The 15,000-nt window shown below is 43.5% G+C and overlaps 1 protein-coding gene across 8 annotated transcripts in view; it reads right to left on the reverse strand.

Moving 5' to 3' along the window:
* Positions 1-5,873: 5,873 nt before the first annotated feature.
* LOC143137783 (calcium-activated potassium channel subunit alpha-1a-like) overlaps positions 5,874-15,000 on the reverse strand; it is a 102,260-nt gene continuing 93,133 nt past the window's right edge. For 4 of the 8 annotated variants that reach the window (XM_076298103.1, XM_076298102.1, XM_076298101.1 and 1 more), the window contains 5 exons: positions 13,705-13,899; positions 13,011-13,129; positions 12,554-12,778; positions 10,267-10,295; positions 5,874-8,837 (listed from right to left, as the gene is read on the reverse strand). In XM_076298103.1, coding sequence (XP_076154218.1) covers positions 8,686-8,837; positions 10,267-10,295; positions 12,554-12,778; positions 13,011-13,129; positions 13,705-13,899 — 720 coding nt within the window. In that variant the 3' untranslated portion in view covers positions 5,874-8,685. Of the gene's footprint in view, positions 8,838-10,266; positions 10,296-10,632; positions 12,779-13,010; positions 13,130-13,704; positions 13,900-15,000 lie in introns of those variants that run through there. The other 4 variants (XM_076298099.1, XM_076298098.1, XM_076298097.1 and 1 more) reach the window with 1 other exon arrangement.

Consider the following 15,000-nt stretch of genomic DNA (forward strand, 5'->3'; position numbering starts at 1 on the left):
AGAGTATTGCACACGTGCTAGCTGCAGGCAAAAAAAAAACACATCCACAAAATCTTAGAGGGCATGCAAATGCAGGTGTGCTCAACCAGAAAACTACTTTTGGGTTTCGTCTTCAAGGACGTCTGCAGCCTCCTCAGTGCCTGATGGAGCATTTATGAACACATACAGGAGATCCTCCTAAAACATAACAAGGCTTTTTTACTTCAGACATCTCCCTTTTCAGGACTATTCTTAATCCATGAGAGGAATATATGTGCACATTACTGTTGTAGATGTTTGGAATCATACATACCTACTCGTATTGTTTCTTGTTTTGTTTAGAAACAGAATGATATATTGCACACTGCATCCAAATACATCATGTTTAGTAGTAGGCTAGTTCTGTTGTTTTCCTGCTATACAAAGTGAATGAATAGTTTGACATCATATCATATGATAAACATAACACATCAGCATTAGCTGCTGTTGTATTGTTTGGTGGCACCTACCACTAGACCAGCCACATGACTACCACTGATACCGCATCAGCTTGGGAATTCTTCACCTCAACCCTCAAACTCACAAGAAGACAACTTCAAAATTCCCCCCGGTTAACCCCCCCCCCCCCCTGCCCCGCCCCCCAAAAAAACAAATAAAATAAAATAAAATTGTCTCTGTGATCACTGTCTAGTTTCTAGTAGTCCCCTCCTCTCACTCCCTCTCTTTCCCCTTCTCTCCTCCCCCCTCCACCTCCTCAGTGTCAAAGTGTGAGCTGTGAGCAGTCACACATGAGGATGACATGATGTGCTATAAGGACCCCCCCCCCCCACACCCACACACACACACACACACACACACACCCCACTCTCTACTCCCTCCCCCACAAGGCTGACTGACACACAGCTGCACTCCAGCACTTCCTGTGACAGCGCTAAGCAGCGGTGATGGATTGCCTGGCTCGGGCAGTAGTTGGAGGGGGGGTCAGAGGTCAAATCTGCAGCGGTGGCGGCCAGGCGGACGTGAGGAGGCTCGGGCAGGCATGCGCTACTGCGGTTGTGAATAGTGAATTAGGCGCAGACTAATCAAACTGGGCTTGGTCTCTTCTGAAATAGAGGGAGGAAGTGACTTTTTCTGGGTGCGCCTTTCTCTGTTAGACTCGGGTTATAGATACTGATACGGTTGAGATTCTTCTGGGAGATTCTTATGGGATGAGTTGAACCTGAAAATAGAGTCTCTCTTTCACTCATACAAACACACACACACCACACACACACACACACACACACACACACACACACACACAGACACACACACACAGACTGCTTGTTTGACATAACTATGAGAAATAGATTGCCTCTCTATCTCTCTCTCCTCTACTTCTCCTCCTGCGCTTCACTCCTCTTCCACTCTCTCTCTCTCTCTCTCTCTCTGTCTCTCGCTCTCTCTGTCATCAGTGCCCTAACTATTCACATGAAGCCCACAGTAAAAAAAGAGCACAAGGTTTGAAAGTTTAAGACAGGTGTCAAATCACCATCACACCACACACACACACACACACACACACAAACACACACACACAGCAACTGCTGAAGAAGCTGAACGTGACAGGAGCTCAGCTGTCACCGAAGATGGCTGAAGGACACGCCTGAGTTTGAGGCACGTCAGGGCATGTCACTGTCACGGCGAATCTGAGGAAGATTCATTACCACAAACAGCGCAAGTGAAGTCAGCGCACTGACGGCCATATTGATGACGGGCATGACACAGGGAGAGAGGATGGCGGGTCGAGGTTATGACGGGAAGATTAATCATGAGGTGGGATGTGTGTGTATGTGTGTATGTGTGTGTGTGTGTGTGTGTTTGTGTGTGTGTTTGTGTGTTGGGGTGCTGAGGTGTCAGAACGAATTCAGAAAATGTATTTATAAAAATCTGATTGAGCCACATATATATTTATACACACCCTGCTTATGTAATTCCATGTGTGACTTGTTGTGCAAATCAGCTGATGGAGATTGACAGCTCGGCAGCGATGTCAGATAGCAGTCCCTAGGCTTAAATACACATCACCTGAATACAGTCCGTCCGTGCGGGTTGTCTTTGGAGTCTTATTCGCAGAGATAATTTCAGATTAGCCATATCAGTCATCGGGAGCGCAGATGGTATAATTAGCCTGTCAGGCAGCCGTCTGCGGACGCTGAGTCCTGGGTCCTGTCAGTCGCGAGACGCATCGGCCGAAGAGCCAGAGGAGCTGACAGCCAGTCGATAATGTGGCAATTAATGTCATAAATAATTCTCGAACCAATTATATTGAAATGGACCCCGGGTGCTTTAAAAAGAAACAGTACAGTACGCCACCTATCATCTCTCTTCGGCCCAACAGCTGGAGAAGCCTTCGGTTTTTCTATGCAATTACCTCTCCTTTTCGCTCTATCTCTCTCTTTCTCTCTCTCTCTCTCTCTCTCTCTTTTTCTCTCTCTCTCTCTGTCTCTCCTCTTACAGTATGTGAAAACAATATCGTCAGCTGTTGACACTCATTTGTTTGATTCCTGCTATTCCAGGGATAATTGTCACGACTTGTCACATCCGTGCCTCTGTCAAACGAAGATCTACTCACAACACGGCAGAGGTGAGTGCACCAGTCGTCTGACATTACCCCACGCCCTCACACATGGGAAAGGGCTGGGCTAGCTACATGCTCTACATGAATTCAACGCCACACCTTCGTATGTAAAATGTCAGCAGTTGAATGGCAAGCTTAAATGCACCAAATCTATCACCGTGGCCTTGGTCCAGTCAGAGCTACTGTAATATACAGTTTACACTTTACAGGGATGCCTTGAAGGTCATGTTAGCCTACTCTGGTCTGCATAATTCATGAACCAGGTAACTCGTATGCAGTTCAATCAAACCGACGCTGGAAAAACCTTGGGATGAAAATTTCACTAAGTAAATCAGTGAGCAAGCTGGCACTTCTATTAACCTTCTATGTGCGAATGACAGAACGAATTCATCATGGTAAATAATAACTCCGCTGTTATAAATCTTGCTTACGCGGCCATAAAGGAGAGCTAATGTTGCTGGATACTGCCATCTGTTTGCTGTTTGGAGACTTTACCTTCTGTATTTGTTTAAAGTAATCCCCAGGTGAAGTTTCACAAAAAATGGTCTCTTTCTCCCTCTCTTCCTCTATGTGTGTGTGTCTGTGTGTGTGTGTATGACATCCTTTATTGGGATATGGATGTGTTCACTTTTATTAGTTCAGTGCAAGCCTGCCTCCTTTAGTTATGGACCCTATTCCTTTTCATTTGAAAAATGTATTTAGCCATTGCTTTTCCAGTCCCAAACGCAGAACGTCAAATCCCCTTGGGATATCATTTGACTGCAGGCTAGGAAAGCTCTATGCACTATTTGAAGACTACAGTCTGTAGTAAATCAATTTTGTGCATGAGTGTATAGGCCTGTGTGTGTGTGTGTGTGTGTGTGTGTGTGTGTGTGTGTTTGTTTGGCGGGGGTTGCCCAAAAACATGGCCTTTTCATTATCTGTGTACTACCACCTCAAAATCCTACACCAGCAGTCTATCAGTAACAGCAGCCAGGCAACACCTCAGCTGCATTACATCTCTCCACACTCATCAGCCTACCAAAAGAGAGAAGGGAGCGGGTGATGCAAAATGCATGGATGCCCCTTGGCTCCAAAGATGCGCGCGAGGCCTGGCACTGGAAGGGCTGTGTACTAAAAGCATGCAACATCTGTGTAAACACATGGCTTTTTTCCGACGGCGTAGGCAATCTCGTTGTGGCCTCCAGATAGATGTCGCAGGAAATCTAGACCGCCCTCAGGGCACAAAGAAATGGCTATGAAGTGTGTGTGTGTCTGTGTGTGTGTGTGTGTGTGTGTGTGTGTGTGTGTGTGTGTGTGTGTGTGTGTGTGCATGTGTGTGTATGAAGTGTGTGTGTGTGTGTGTGTATAGGAGGAGGGGGGACTCAGATATGCGTGCAACACCATGGCAAGATGCGCAACCATGAGATGGGGCATGGTGAACTGAGATGCACTTTGATGATCTTTTTTTGTTCTATTTGTTATTCGTTTTAGGTTGGTTATATTATAATGCAATAAATAGTATAATTAAGCCTACAAAGACATTGTTGATTAGTACAACTGAGATACGTAAGGATTGTCTTGGTCTTTTTCTGCACATTTGATAGTGTGATTAATAGGGTGTATACTGTATTTACTCAATACAGATAGATACACATGCTTTCCTAGGCTTGGAAGATTTAGCCCTAGCTGTTGTCTCCACATTCGTTAACATCAATCTTTTTGTTGTTGGGGGAAAAGCAGAAGCCTTTGCTAAAACCCAGGGAGACCCCGATGCCTCTGTGTCTCTTTAATTCCTCTTACGAACCCAAGGTAAAGATTTATCTTCCCCTGTCAATTCAGCTCACCATCAAACGTGTGCCGCGCCAAGGTCACTTATTTTCTTCTCCGCCTAACAAGATTGAATTGTCATGTCCCCCTAATAGGTTGCATGGGGAATCATTACTCTGTCGCAGCTGCTTGACTGATGGACGTTTCAGGTCCGATCATCCGACGGTGCCCTCTCGACCCGCCACTATTGACACTCCAGTCAGCAGTGTGACAGCAATGGCTTAATCAGCCAGGGAGCTTGCAACATCGATTTGACAAGGAGCCTTTAATGACCTCTTGTTTTGGTAAAAGGATCGCTGTTTATCTGAAACGCCGCCGATGCACTTAAAAGTGTGCCCCATTGTCATGGAAACCGCTGCTGCTGCTGCTGTTGCTGGGGGCCCGGGAGCGACCGTGTCACGCTCGATCCGGTAGAAACTGCAGCGCCGGTGGCGGGGAGGGCTGTTTTGTTTGTGTAGCTCTCCTCACCCCGCGGGAGCACTTGTGTGAGGGCAAGATTAGTATCGACAAGGTACCTCACAGGGTTTTTTTTTCTTTTTCTAGAACCCGACAAGAAAGTTGTTGTCGCTATTGTGTTAGGTTTACCCATGGGCGGATTATGAACTTTCGGGCCCCTGGGCCCAGATGTATTAAGGGCCCCCCACTTATTGTCGTATATGTGGGAGGGGGGGTTTGGGGGTCCTCCCACAGAAATGTTTACATTTTTTTGATGTGATTTCCTGTATTCCGGTGCATTTTGGGGATGGCCAATACTAAATTTAATCAGATTTATAGCCTTCATCCTGATTTGTTGATATTGAGGCAATGATTCCATGCAAAGGCTTGGGCTTCAGGGCCCCCTGACCCCTTGGGCCCCTGGGCCTGGGCCCGGTAGGCCCGTGCAGTAATCCATCCCTGGGTTTACCCAGGTTTATTTGTCTGTAACTTAATAATGTCTCCTTTTCAGGTATCCACTTTGAAGGGTGAAACCTTCTTCCGTTCTGGTTTCCGGTCTATACTGTTTACATAATAACTCAGTAGGCTAACTTGAATATTCTTCAACTGTTGAGAATTCTGCACTCACTAGGCCTATGGACTTTTTTTTATAACATATGATAGACAGAAAAAGTATAAGTTTACTTTTACATGGCTTAGGATGCATCAGTCACTGTCTACCATAACTTAAAATCAATACAACGCAGCTTTGGCCGGAAATAGAGAACCGGATTTCGGAAAGTGTCATGATGACACCCATGTTTGGCTCACGAATAAGGTGGATATCTGAAGGATTTATTTCAGGTGCTGCATTTCTGACACATTTGAAGGTGAGAGCAGCTGTCAAAAACTGGGATAACAACAGGAAGAACCAGAGTACAGCACAAGAGCATCCGTCTTTATTGTGCGAAAAAATAGAAAATGAAAATCATGTACAAGTTATTTACAAACCTTTTTTTTGTACAAGATAATAAATTGCTAGACTAATAATCACTAGATTTCTTATGATATGTCAAAAAGGTCAAATCCATCAACAACCATCAACCATCAATTAAAATCACAAGACTGGTTCGCCCTCTACAAATACACACTCAAAAACACACACACACACACACACACACACACACACACACACACACACACACACACACACACACACACACACACACACACACACACACACACACACACACACACACACACACACAAACAAACACACAAACAGCTTACTGACTGATATCAATTAAGCCTTCCCAACTGTAGGTAGCCAAATACTGGTTAAGACTTTTGTTTGTGTTCTTTGTATGTGAACTAATGACATTAACATAAAACGAACAAAGTCCTTTTCAACACAAGAATATGATTTGAGGGGACAATTTTGAGTCATACACACATACCAGTTCACTGAAATTAACAGTAAAAGAAATGTTAGTTTACAGCGTTTGTATGTTCAGTGTCAATCATGAGTACTTCAGTCATTCTCAAAACAAAAAAAGTACCTGTCCTTAAAAATTAAAAATGAATTAACAACATAAATGATGCTTTAAATAAGGTCAATTGATAATTTTGCGCTGGTGCCACTTTTCGCTAAAGTGGGCTCTCAGGATGCCCTCTTTGGTCTGACCACCGCCTGGCACGTTGCTGGCACTGAGGCATGAGAGGAGGCTTGGATGTTCTCAGTGCCAGCACAACTCAGCGTTGCGAATGCCAACGCTATTCACCCTGGTATCTTAACTGAGAATGACTGAGCTATACTCACAAAAGACAGAAGCAACTATGAAACGCACTGAATTCATTGATTACAATATTTTGGGGCAGAGCTAAACCAGTTAGGCCATGTCAGGCAATAGGAAATCAGTCAGGTCAACGTTGTACTGTACACGTGAATCGACTTGGAGTCACATGACGAGTACTTGTCATAGAACCACTCCAATGTCATTGGTAAATTAAGGATGAATTGACATTGAAACATACTCCTTTTGTGGAGAAAATATGAGGACAAACCACTTTTAAGATCAAAAGATATCTCTTTCACAACATCTACTGTAGCACATAATGGAATGTAAACAGTTCAATGCAGTTGTATTGTTCTTTAGTGTTTCCATTCATTTACAGTTGACAAAAAACACACATTCAAGTTCATTCAAACTCCCTTTGACCCAATCTGACTGATAGGAGATCTAATGCAAAGAGTGATGCTGATTATGCTCCTCAACACATGTACAGTAATATATTATGACAGCAGTATAAATTATTACATTCAGATGCAAGACTTGAAAGAGTCTCTCTTAAGAAGCTCTACCGTTGTTGGAGTTCATTCATTTATACTGTATGTTATGTACAAATGAACACATTTACATGTCTTTTGAATATATTTTTGCAAAAAAGCTCTACCCCTTGGCATGTAAGGCAAACTGCATAATTCCCACAATTGAAGGCAAAAATCAGGAGTGTTTGTTCTCCTGGTATTAAAACAATGTTGTAAATAAACAGAAAAGCTGCATTTTTGGAACCATCTGCTGAAGAACAGAATTAGTACACACATCTGATTGATGAACATCAAACAGTTTCATTAAATGGTTCAAATCACTGGTACTGTGGATGTTTTGTAATTTGCGATGATCTAAAATACTTTTTAGCAAAAACTCTTCCTACTAAAATCCCCAGTCTGTGATTGAGCTGCACACATAGTCAGTTCTGTGCCCTTTTTGGAAATGGTAGTGTTTGGGTTGGCTTTGGGGAACACCCAAGCACTTTCATGCCCCCATGCCAACCCAGTGCCAGACAGTGTCTTCAACCAAAGAGGGTCCTGTCAATGCCCACTTTACGCAATACGTGGCACTCTGTAGAAACACGCCTAACTATTTATTATATTTTAATAATTTATCTATGTCATGTCTCTTATAGCAGAACTTGCGACTTGTGAATAGTTTCTAACTGTACATCTGGTGTTAGCTCGATCACATGAGGGGATTTGACTGCATCTGTTTTTTTAGCTTGCTTATGCAGTTAATTCAGATTCATTTGTTCGCAATGGGTCACTTCCGATCGCACGCGTCAGATTTAAATCTATGACTTCATATTAAGTCCTACAACTAATTTTCCTTAAGAGAAGATCAAAGTTTATACGCAAACCTGTTCAAAATAAGGAGGTGACGTTACAAACCAGCCGGTGTACAATAAAGGCACCGCCATTGTGCCTGAAAGAAAATGAACAAAAAGCTGCATTTATGGTACTGTAAATGCGGACGTTGGACTTTAGCACAGGATATTATATAGACGGCTAAGGCACATAACATGCACCAGCTGAACAGGACAAATAGACAAGCTTGAAAACCATCCTGTACTGTTACTGACACACTCTACTGTAACTCTCCTACAAGTGTGGAAGGCAGTGAATCACATCTAGCGCTATGTCACTGTTAACCATGTGCTGTTCATCATGTTAGCGGTCTCTCGACACTGAAAACGACCGTCATACTTAAACAAAATGGCCACAAGACAGAGGCTGGTCACAAGTGGAGGACAATACTTAAACTGCGCATCTATAGGTTTCTTGTGACTACGTCTCAACATGATTGTCTATACCCATACAATATACTGCATGTATGTAATGCATATAACATGTAGTTATCCGTGGATACAGAATGTGTGTTTATAAAAAGCCTGGAAATAATACTCACTGTACAGGTACTCAGTCATAAAATTAACACAATATTGGAAGCTATTTGAACCATATTTTAACTGGTGCGTCAACCTGCTGAGCCTGTCTAACTTTGAGGTTTTCTTTCCCAGCCATGAGTTCAGCATTCGTCCTCCACTTCTCGGATGGTCGGGATGGGGTTGCCTGTCGGTTTGTACTGATTGACTTGATTGGCCATGTGCGTGTTCATGGGTTTGATCTGAATGTTCCGGGGGAAGGCATTCTCGGGTTCATCTGTAAACCATGTCTTTTCTGTGAAACGGTCGCACAACAACAGAGGAAAACAAAACAACGACAACAACAACAACAACAAAAGGATGAGAAAAGAAAAAAAGGAGGGAGGAAATATCGACATCAGTTCCAAATGAATAACAGACTGGACTGGTATATTTTTATATACATGCTTGCATGATCATATGATAAATGTATGAATGACATATATTGCTCTATTATGGGAGGGGTCATTGCAAGATATTTTTTGGTATATATCCAGTGCACTCATTTTACTAAATTGTGTGCTCATTTTACTAAATTGTGCATTCATTTGACTAAATAGTGTGCTCATTTTACTAAATTGTGCTCTCAATTTAGTAAATTGAGTGCACAATTTAGTAAAATGTGTGCATGATTTACTAAATTGAGAGCACAATTTAGTGAAATGAGTGCACTATTTAGTAAAACATGCACACAATTAAGTAAAATGAGTGCACATTCTCTCGATACACAAATATATATTGCAATGACACCTCCTGGGCTCCGTACTCTATAGCAGTGAATAGCCAGTAAATTATTAGCTAAATGTTCTTGTCTGAATTCCAACAGCTGTCATAGCACGACATGACTTGTAGGAGTAGACATAAACTCATGCCTAAGCAACACGAGCAATTATATATTGCTTGCAGTCACTCAAAAGTGTTTGATCATTTCTTATGCAAGATTACACTGGAATGAAACCTCTTACTGTACCATACATTATACGTGGTGCACTGTGTGTGTGTTATAGGTGGATGATGTGTGTTTGAGTGTGTGTGTGTGTGTGTGTGTGTGCATTCAAACAATTTCCTCACATCACAACAAGCCAGCACAGACCAGCTTTCCGAATGAGACATTACGTAGCACTCACATCTGCCCAGCCTAAATAATGCCTCAACGCATCTACTCACATCTCATGCATCTTCCCAGGCAGAGAGGCAGGGAGGGAGGGAGAGAGAGAGACAGAGAGAGAGAGAGAGAGAGAGAGAGAAAAGAGAGAAAGGGAGGGAGAGGGAGGCAACACCTGACCAACTGATACCCACATGCTCTGGATGGAGCACCAGCCATGCAAGAGATGAGGAGGTTGCAAGGGGCACGTAACCCTAAGTTGGATAACCCATGGTTGAAATGTAACTTCTACGCACTTCAAACCTTTTTGAACCTATTTTTTACTCACATGTTGTGTATTATTTGGGATACATGAAACCACATGCAATGCTAGAATTGCATGTGGTCCCCCCCCCCCCCCCACCAAAGGCACAACAGGGCAACGGGCAACTTTGCTTCCCTGTGAGGAAAGCAAACGGTTGTAAGTTGGAAAAATGACCTCCGGCCGTCCACTATGCTCTTTTCAGACATAGCATCGCTAAGGTTATGATAGGGTATCATGGCAGATGCAGAGTCATGCACAAATCAGGGACTGTCATACCTTGGACCCTTCTACTCGTCCTTGTAGCACTTCAGAGAAGAAAAGTAGTCTATGTGAGTTTGGATCATATTTAAAATATGTTCAATTTTACATACTTTAAAATGAACGAGAATGTAACCAGGAATCCAACCAAAAAGCAATATCACACTGATTTTAAGTCAGTATTCTATTATCCATGCTTATTCAGCTGTGTGGAAACACAGTAGCACTACTTGAGGATAGAGGTTGGGCACTTCCCAAATAGACCTCAGATGAAGTACCATGCAAGGTCCTGTAAAGCAGGATATACACATTTAACCCACTGACTGGGTAATTATCATGCCAAACACACAGGGAAACACAAAAAGTCATCAGAACGGCTCATGCTTATTAACAAAAAAACATTTTTATTTATGTATTTGTTTGTTTTAAGGATTGTGCTACTTCACACTGTGATGCCTTTAATTCTCAGCTTTGAGAAGTCAGCACACTAGCGTGAAACGTCCTTATGTACATTTAGACATGTTGACAGGAATGAGAAGAGAAATATAAGAACACAAAAAAAAGAAAAGAAAAGATAGCCCATGCTTCAAAAAATTCCAACATTCTATGGAATGTCATTTTTTCATTGTTGCCATGGTCATTTCTGCACGTATATGCAATTTAAAGACTTAATTTTTTACTGTTAATTCAAAGGTGTGCAATTGGGATGGCAGATCTACACTTTAGCCTTTAAAATACTGAAATTATCCAGAGACCATGGGGGGAAAGAGACAGCAAACAGATGTCCAGAACAAGCTACAGTACTTGAGAGGGGACAGAGAAGTATGTCAAAGGGCCACATACTAACCAGAGATTTCTCTCCACACTGCTCAGCAACTGTCAGAGATATAAATGTATCTGTCAATTTATTCACAAGATTCAGTCGCACAATTTCAGTATTTTCAAGGAGAGCTCATGCAAAAAAAGAGAGAAAAGAACATGCATTAAAAAGGTGCAAGCTTCAAAAAGATTCATAGAGAATTCAATCAAAGTGATATATGCGCCACTGAATCCATCACTATTGTCACTGAGCACCTTGATTGAACCCCTCCCTTCAGGTGACTTCTGAATGACGACAGTTCACAACCATTTTATTGATATTGATCAAAGAAAAAACAAAAAAATAATAATAATAATGACAATCTGAATCTCCATTAGTGTTGATTTTTTCTGGGTTAGTTTCAAGTGCTGAATGGTAGAAGGCATTTAAGAGGTTTTTTTTCCTTATGCTAATGTTTACTGAGATTTATTAATATTGGATATGTTTTTTTCTGAATACTGGCTATGTTTAGTTGAATAAATGTAAGACTATGCCCCAAGGCAACATACAATGAATCTTCAGCAGTGTCGTTCAGATACTGTACTTAATGATTTTGTAATTAAGACAAGTAATTATTAAGGAGATTAAAGTGCAATTTAAGTGCAAATGGACGTGATAAGAACTTAAAAATGGACTACAGGCAATATACAGACTGGTCTGTTTTCAAACTCATATCCTATTTCCATGGCAAAAAAGAAAAACAAGCAATAACGGACAAAAACTGAAGCATGACAGACTTATTTGGTCAAAACAATCAAATTCACCTTATGATGAAAAAAGAGAGAAAGAAAAAATAGCAGAAACAACAAAAGTCCTTTTGTTTGAAACGATGATGATGTAATAGTGAATTACATTCCACACGAGTGTCTGATCCCACAGGCTTCCTCCCGCCCAAATCACACGAGTAGGCTCCCAGTCAACGGATCACATGCGAAATGGCACATAGCTTGGGCATGGGTTAGGGCTCTGCATGCATTTACACCGGACCTTTACACACACACACACAGACACACACACACACACACACACACTCACACACACACACACACACACACACACACACACACACACACGCACACACACACTCTCTTTCTCTCTATCTCTCTCTCTCACACACACACACATACACACACACACCTCATTACATGCATGTCACACAAAAACACACCCAAAACGCATACACACACTCATAGTCTAAGTGTGTGTGTGCAGTACGTGCATGTCTCCACCAGATGACAGGCAGAGTTTTGGCAGCTCATTCAGGAGGACAGTTTCAGGGGCAGAAGAGGGGTTAGGTCACTAGTTAGGGTTGGGGCAGGGAAGGAGGGAGGGAGAAAGAGAGTGGGAGAAAAAGGAAAGATAAAGGGAGGGAAGGAGGAAGGGATGAGGGGGGAAGAGAAAGAAGGAAGGAAGGGTTTTTTATTTCTCTCTTAGAGAGGCACGTACTTCTGCTTGTCCCGCGGGTCACGGCCTTTGCTACGTCCAGGGGGGCGCGCGGAGGCAGGGATGGAGTGCACGGACGAGCTCTTCTTGCTGGATGTGTGGGACGAGTGCGAGGAGTGTGAGAGGCTGCTCCGCGACTGGCCCGCGTTGTGGTCAAACTGCATCAGGCAGAAGATCAGGTCCGACGGCACCAGCTCAAACTCGTACGGCGGGTTAGTGATCACATACCTGAGACATTTAAAAAATAAAATCAAAAATACATTAAAAAAAAAGACTGAACTGCTCAACAAAATGGCAAAATTTCTCTGGAGACCCATCACCCCATAATGAAATTTAATCTCCGTCTTAGTATGGAATAGCATAGCATATGCAAACTTAGCTTAGGAGTAGAGCATTCATGCAGAGTTATCAAACTTATTTGCAATATGTACTGAATGACGCAACAGGGGAAGCGACTTACCGCTTGGTACACTGGGTGGGTGAAGTTATATGTGCATCTCTTAGGCGGTAAATCCCAAAACATAGCATGTTGTATGTTTTAAGCGCCTTGCAGAATAAATCACCATAGCAACCTCCATCCTGGCAAACAATGAGGGCAGAGACAACATTCAAAGTCAATCTACTTCTATACAAATGAAAAATATCACAAGTGTAAATAAACCAATATTTTGGATCTCTTTCTGATATGTAGGGTCCAGGAAGCTCAGCAGCCCATTGGCCAGCTTCTGACAGGCAAACAGGCAGCCGTGGCCTACTGGTTAGGGCTTCGGGCTTGTAACAGAAGGGTTGCCGGTTCGATCCCCGACCCAGTAGGAAAAATGTGGGCGGGAGAAGTGGTAGAGCATGTTCTCCCATGCCCACATCCACGGCTGAAGTGCCCTTGAGCAAGGCACCTAACCCCTCACTGCTCCCCGAGCGCCGCTGTAGCAGGCAGCTCACTGCTCCGGGTTAGTGTGTGCTTCACCTCACTGTGTGTTCACTGTGTGCTGTTTGTGTTTCACTAATTCACAGATTGGGATAAATGCAGAGACCAAATTTCCCTCACGAGATCAAAAGAGTATATATATTTATATATACTATATATAACATTTCATTGGCTGGCTGCTGTGATTTGACAGCACAGCTGGCCAACCCGAGCCTCTGCTGCTGCTCACCCCCAGCTCGGCGAAGGGCCCGTCGTTGAGGGCCAGCTGTGCCACGCGGCAGCGGTCCCGGTTGGCGAGGGTCTGTGGCGTGCTGTAGCCGCCACGCAGCGCGTTCTCCTCAGCCAGGAGTCCCTCCAGCTCGGGCGTGGCGCCGCCGGTCACCAGCGTCCGGATCAGGGTCAGGATGTTGTCGTTGAAGTACGTCTACGAGGGACAACAGGAAGTATTAGGGTAGGGGTAACTGTAGGGGGGGGGAGCAAATGCCTAAATCACCCAAGTGCAAGGCAGATGCAAGCATGTTCCCCTCATGAAGAGACTGTCATAGTATCTCAAACCCCCTTCTATGCACATGTACACACGTGCGCACACACACACACACACACACACACACACACACACACACACACACACACAGAGATCTCTTCTATCAGAGGCTGCTGCTGCTATGGTGGCAATGCTATGAGTGTCTGAACCTCAATCGCACACACACACAGACAGCACACACACACACACACACACACACACACACACACACGCCAGCCCTGTATCCCATGCGCTGTCTCGTCATGTTGGCCGGCCCGAGTGGTGAAACGACAGCGGAGTCCAATTACTGCACTTCCATCAGCCTGGGCTGTGGTGTCCCATCACACACACACACACACACACACACACACAGACAGCACACACACACACACAACAGTCAGCCTGCCCTTGGACTCTCATAAATAATGAACAACAGTGACAAATGAGGGAGGGGAGAGCTGATGACCAGTGTGTGTGTGTGTGTGTGTGTATGTGTGTGTGTGTGTGTGTATGTGTGTATGTGTGTATGTGTGTGTATGGCGGTGCATTTAGAAATAAAAGCTGCTAAATGGCTGCAATAGGGCCTGTGAAGCCGCGAGTCACTAACAAGTAAGAGTGAGTCCAACTAAATATCACACCAATAGCCAAACAACAGCCAAATTACCAAACTAATTATCAAATTTAAACCATTTAATCATTTACAACAATTTCTTATAAGATGACCATCTCTGCGGGGAAAGGGGGGGTACTTGCTACATGAATCTACTGTAGAGGGACCTGGTGTCTTGCCTTGCTTGTAATACGCAGTGACATGCTTCCTGTCAGGTTGACAGCCCCATTGAGCGCCATGATGGATGAGGCCTGTCTATTAGGCAGGCATTGGCATTGTCTACGCTGTGCTGCTGGGTAGAGAGGCTTTGTTCTAAGCTCACTTCCTCTCAAAAGGTAGACAGATAAAGCTGTCAAGCCCAGGAAAAAAGGACTCTTGCTGTTTCTTTATTG

The sequence above is a fragment of the Alosa pseudoharengus genome, unplaced genomic scaffold, assembly GCF_046254945.1.
Source record: "Alosa pseudoharengus isolate Yale_2024_CS ecotype anadromous, Long Island Sound unplaced genomic scaffold, YU_APseudo_1.1 YU_APseudo_1.1_scf_21, whole genome shotgun sequence".
In the NCBI taxonomy this organism is placed as follows: Eukaryota; Metazoa; Chordata; class Actinopteri; order Clupeiformes; family Clupeidae; genus Alosa; species Alosa pseudoharengus.